The sequence below is a fragment of the Fukomys damarensis genome, unplaced genomic scaffold (assembly GCF_012274545.1).
Source record: "Fukomys damarensis isolate Sample0158 unplaced genomic scaffold, DMR_v1.0_HiC HiC_scaffold_16, whole genome shotgun sequence".
Lineage (NCBI taxonomy): Eukaryota > Metazoa > Chordata > Mammalia > Rodentia > Bathyergidae > Fukomys > Fukomys damarensis.
This window is the reverse complement of record NW_022900928.1, coordinates 103953510-103959506: the sequence shown is the minus strand read 5'-3', so window position 1 is coordinate 103959506 and position 5997 is coordinate 103953510. Positions and strand designations below refer to the sequence as shown.

The 5997-nt window shown below is 36.7% G+C and overlaps 1 protein-coding gene across 21 annotated transcripts in view; it reads right to left on the bottom strand.

The window, feature by feature from the left end:
* Window positions 1-1043: 1043 nt before the first annotated feature.
* Abi2 (abl interactor 2) overlaps window positions 1044-5997 on the bottom strand; it is a 67315-nt gene continuing 62361 nt past the window's right edge. For all 21 annotated transcript variants that reach the window (XM_033764551.1, XM_033764553.1, XM_033764564.1 and 18 more), the window contains one exon: window positions 1044-5068. In XM_033764551.1, the coding sequence (XP_033620442.1) occupies window positions 4893-5068 (176 nt within the window). In that variant the 3' untranslated portion in view covers window positions 1044-4892. The remainder of the gene's footprint in view (window positions 5069-5997) is intronic.

The following is a 5997-nucleotide window of genomic DNA, read 5'->3' as shown; positions in this document are numbered from 1 at the left end:
ATAAACTATGGTTTGATGTGTTCATGTGTTCAATTTGTTACCTTTTATCTGTAACAGACTGGGGAGCTTTGGCCATTAAATACATTTTAAAAGGTAATAGCTTTTCAAGGCTTTTTTTTAAATCTTAAATAAAGTACAAATGGATATTTTGTGTTTGAAAGCTTTGGAGTCACTATTACGTGTTGGACTGTTGTGTCAAGGTCTATATACACATGCTTTTGTGTTTACCAGTCATTTTATCATTTACCAAAATAGGACAAAGAATGAGAACATAGTCACCACCACCAGTACACCAACCATCAGTCACAGTGGTTGTGGAAACTGCCCTCCCTGTACTTTTTGATTTTGGAGGAAGAACATACACAGCACGGTTAATACACAGACAAAGCAATGAAACAAATGGCATACTGTCCACCCCCAGATCCACACAGTATTTTAACCAAATGTGGACTCCACAGTAACCTAGAAGGAATCCAGTAATAGGATGTGTAACAAAAAACAACAGTACACATCTTTGGAGACAAGACTGTACTGCTCTCCCTTAAGTCAGGCACAATTTCTACTTCCTGTTCTGCATTAAGTCACTGAAAGTAAAAAAGCAGCTCCTACTTCTGAAGAACAGGAAAGTCGGGTCTTCAACCCTTATACTTAGATACTACCTTTAAATGAAAAAATTGAGGTTACCTATATAAATTTCACAAGACATTTAAATATGCTTTGTGTGACTTTATTTAGGTCAAGTTCTTAGTACACAGCAATAATTAATTCCAAGTACAATTAAAAAAAAGTGAATGTTCCCCCACTTGTGTGGAGGTGGTTTAATGGCACACACAAACATGACTGGCAACAGACTGCTCCCCTCAACATCACCAGCTATCCTTCTGGGAGCTAAAAAGTACAACTGGCCAGATCGCAAATTGTTTACATTCTTTTTTGTAAACCATTTTAAGAAAAAAGGTACATGGACACAAAATATGATAAAAACTGCTTTTCCATAGAATTCTGAAGTTGCAAAAGAGATTTCATTTTAATGTGAAAATAAGTTTTTTTTTTTTTTTTTTTTTTTACAAAATCCTTAACATACTTAGCAAGGACCATTTATACACAGCTAGGCCCTATCATTTCATTCATAATTTAATACAGATTCTCAATAAAAATCCAGCATAAATTTAAAGGTAATGAGCTCAATGCCTCCATTTAGTAATTTTTTATAAGGCTCTCAAATAAGGCTGTTTACTATGCTGTGCTCCTACCAATGTGAAACTGGTAATGGATTTTTGCTACACCTTTACGGAGTAGTGTTCATATGGTGTGTATTTTTAGAAGGGGGGGACTAAATGAAGATTATTTGCACTAATTAAAGTTACACTTAATATACTCCTTTAGTCTGAATACTTGATGGTTACTTTTCAAAACTATGGCATATCTTTTCAAGTATATTCTTAAAAACATCAAGTAAAACTAATTTTTAAAGAAAAAAATAACATTTAATTAAGACAGTTGTGGTCCAGTGGAAAGAATACTGGGCATTGAATCAGAACTCTGATATTAACTAAATGTTCATTGAAACAAAGTAACCTCATCAGTCAAATGAGACTAAACCAAAAATTTTAAAAGATCATCTAGCTGTAAAGTTCTATGATTCTACCTAAGGCATGTTGGGAAATTATCACCCTAAAAATCAGGGATCAAAGAAGTTCAAAAGTTAATAGATTCCCCAGTCTTTTTAAAGATGTGGCAGTCAGCTGCCAATTCTTCCATTAACCCTTTTCAGAGGTAAAGTTGGCCTTCAAGTTATGCCATGCTTTCTCCTCAAGGAGAAAAGGTAAAAGAACAGTGCTTAATGTAGAAAGGGCACCTGCTAAAACAAAAAGATAAAGGCAAATGACCATCGTTTTTATGCCTCCCAAAGAGAAAAATCTTAAATTTGAATCAACATCATAAAACTGCTAAGGAGCACAGCTACATTATAGGTATCACTAAAAATGTGTAAAACATTTTCTCTAGCTGGGCAATAAAAAGTAGCAGTACTACGAAGGAAAAAGGGAGACAAAAATAATCACCTAGTGAGTTAGGAACACAGCAAAATTAGCAGTCTCTTTCCAACCCCAAGATGGGAATAGCAGGTACCTCTGAGGAAAATAAGGAAGTGGCCAAAAGATGGAAAATACTGGAGATGTTTTCAAAGATTCGTATTTATTCCAAACAGTATGAAGAATCTCTCAGGTCTAGATTTTTGAAACGTTGGCACTGTTTTTGTTTCCAATTTATTACTTTGGCCATAGCCAAACACAAGAAAGTGTATTTTCCATTCATATTCTCATAAACTTTCAAATATTAATACCCAAATGGGATGTTTAGTTACTCCACTTTTTTTTTTTAAAGGGAGAAAAAAAAAGTGGCCACAGAGTCAAAAACTCTTCCAGAAGGAAGAACAGCCTCATTAAATTCCCTCTGTCCTGGTAAAATGGTGGCTTAATGGTCAGCAGATTTTAATCTCAAATTATCTTTGCTACAATATTAATACATCTTTGCAGCATTTAAGATCTGAACTCTTCTGAAATTCCGAATACCATCATTTAGTTTATAAGAAGATAAATGGGAGAAACTTACAATGAAACAGGAAATACTACCCTCACAGATTATTAATAGCATGCAATCTATGTGATAGTACATACATTAAAGTCTCCAATTATGGTAGGCCTGGCTCATAATTATTTCATAGTATCCTTCCAAGACAATCTATAGAATTCAAAACTACAAAAATTTTAAATATGCCCCCCCAAAATCACACACATTAGTATGAAATAATATAGAAAAAAATCAGCTGACCCATGGATCCTCTACTGCAGGTCTCCAGCATCAAGGTCTTCACCAGTGTCTTCTGTGCACCCTGATTAGCAAGGGTCCATCAGAGGCACATCCGGGGCCACCAGCTCTGCTTTCTGCCGCTGTCACTGCTCTCTGGTGGTAGTGAGCTACTGGAGTTAATAGATTCTGAAAAACCCTCTGCCTATTAATGCACTACACTCTCAGCAAAAAGCTACTTAAATCATTAGAACTACTAGTTTTAACAAGAAAACTTTAACCTATCCAAGTGTAGTCTGATTGGGGTTAATAGAGTTAAAAGCTCTAAGAATACTGACGGCCATTATCTAAAAGCAAATATGCTAACTTGTAATGTTTGGGTTTTTTTAACTAGAAGTTTAAAACAAAAGTCTCAATAAGCAAACTATATGTGTGTCTCAGTTAAATGGTGGTGAAGTTGTATGCATTGTAACAAATCCACAAGTGGAATATGAACTTCTGGCTATACCATCCTCATTTATTCACACACTACTGCACACATTCCTTTTCCAACCAATGTCTAGCTATGCTACCATAATGCTCAAGGCCTCCATTTGAAACCTATGCAGCTATTGCCTCTCACTTTTCACAAGCACGGGGAGGTTACCTGGTGACACTATTCTGGCCAAGTTGTTGGACTAAGAAGCCACACTAGCAGCTCTGGACCTTCCCCTCGGCTGGCCCACAATCTCCATATTCACCTACTGAGCACCTACCACCGCCCGGATATTTTCTCGTATTTAATACTGATTACAAAGGTGATGGTTAAGGCCATTAGACCTACAAATTCCACTGGGTTGAAGCTGTCACATACCAGGGGTGGGTGCTTACTGTGTCTCTCAAAGTTCTTTTGATTTTATCAATGTAACAGGATATTCTGGCATATTAATCTTATTCCACAATAGTCTTATCCTGAGATGGAAGGTTTAAATTCATACTAAGAGCAGCCATTGTAGAGTTCAGTCAAACAAAATCAGGCAAGTATTTACCTTTTCTAGAGTTGAATGAGAGGTGAGTCAGCAGCAGCTAACACTGGCCATTACTAACATTCAGAGAGCACATTAGTAGCCTTGTAATCCCAGTGACTATCAAGAGACTTGAAAATAACTGCTATTCTTTCAAAACAAAAACTAGTTTTTCTAAAAAGCAAAAGTAACAGCTGGTCTAACCTCCAGAAGCTACTCCCTGAAGCAACACTGAAGGCAAGGATTCAGCAGGCCTGCTGAGGGACATATTCCTGGTTTACTCCCTCAGAGTCTTAGGAACCTTCATGTCTGGCTTCATACAACTCTGCACACAAGATGGCCTACCACATTTCAGCTGGTACAATGACCATGAGCGCCAATGCAGTCTCATGCAGCAGCACATCAAAATCAAACCGTGCCCGTTGTTACCCACCCTCAGAATGTTTGGAGACTCACACTTCATCATCCTATATCTACAAACAGAAACATGATCAGATGCAAGTGAGTTCAGTATTAACTCATCTGGCATACTCAATTACTGAGAGAATGCAGAATTTACAGTGTTAAAGAGGAAAAAAGCCATCTGAAACAATCGTACAAACAGTTAAGTATGGTATTTTAAATCTCAGTTCCCTCCTTCATACAAGTGGAAGAAAGTGAGAGGCTAGAGTACCCACTGAGCCATGAGGTTAACCCCTTAGCATAGGCAATAGAGAAGGCTCACTGCCACAGATTTTGCAGGAAGGGAAATCCCAAGGATGTACAGTATTCCTGAGAAAGATCCTGGGTTTTTTCCTGGATCAGTCTTAATCTGATTTATTTTAGCTACATAGTTATGTTGCTGTACCTTTGACATACTCAGAAATGATCGCTTTATTTCAATCCAGACAGTTCAGCATAGTACAGACTTGGCTTATTTTTTTGTTTTTGTTTTATTACTGGAGGATAAACAAAATAAAATTAGTAGTTTTTATCATCTGTATCCTTCATTCTACTTCACTGAAGGGAAATCCCCAGGGCCTTCGATAGTCTGGGGAGACCTGACTGTTTCTGTGAGAAAAAGTGCATCCCTGCTGAGCTTTACTCAGAATAATGCATGATAGATTCAACATAATTCCCAGGAAAGAGCCCAGTCACTCCATTCATAACTCCCTCATACCAACCGTCGTCATTCTTCTTGATGACATAAATAATGGCTCCTTCCTGAAAGGACAGCTCATCTTCCTTGTCTTTTGTATAATCATAAATTGCCACAACTGGGGAAAAGAAAAAAAATGGATGTGAAGCAAAATACTATTTCTAGAAAAAGAAAAAAGCACTCAAAGTGACTTCTATGTATTTTTTCTACTAACCAGTCCTATACAATTTGTAAAATGGGGAGGAGGAACATCTACACCACAAACTTACCCTTCAACAGTCTATAGGGAGGGAAGTCGCACACTGAAGAGAGATACAATCTCAGAATCATAAAAGATTATTTCTTTTTATTTGAGCTTGTGGTGAAGCGCCACATTGTATAAAAACACATATATCTTTAAAAATGTACTGGTGCATCAAGATCCATTCTGAGAGGCAAGCCAAAAAAAGAGACTAAGGAAATAGTCAATTTGTATTTTCTTTCCGCAGTCCATGCATGTTCACTGGTCGATTTATGGTAGAATTCCCACAGGTTATGCATCAATAATGGAGGTCCATGACATATTCTTTCAAAGACATACTATATGCTACATTACCATCTTAACAAATCTATAATAATAGTCTAACAGTCCTAAGAGAACAAGATAACTGTAAGCTCTCCTGTCCTTTTTATTGCCCAATTGTAACTGGGGCCTTTCAATTGTTAACTTTTGTTCCAACTTGTTCATCACCTGTACCTTTTTAAATTTCACTCAGAACTTCACTCAATAAAATCTCATCCATTCATTGTTATGAGACACATATACTGTCTTTGTCAGTCTCTCACAGAACTTGTTCTTCCCAAATAAATGAAAAACATAAACCACAAGAGGAACTTCTGATATAATTCAACGTAAAAAAAAAACATATATCTGGCCTACTTTAGTAAAAAATAAATGGCCAGGGAGTTAGCTCAGTGGTTCCACTGCCTGCCTCACAAACACAAGGTCCTGAGTTCAATCCCCAGTACCAAAAACAAAAAAAAAAAAAAAAAAAAAAAAAAAAAAAA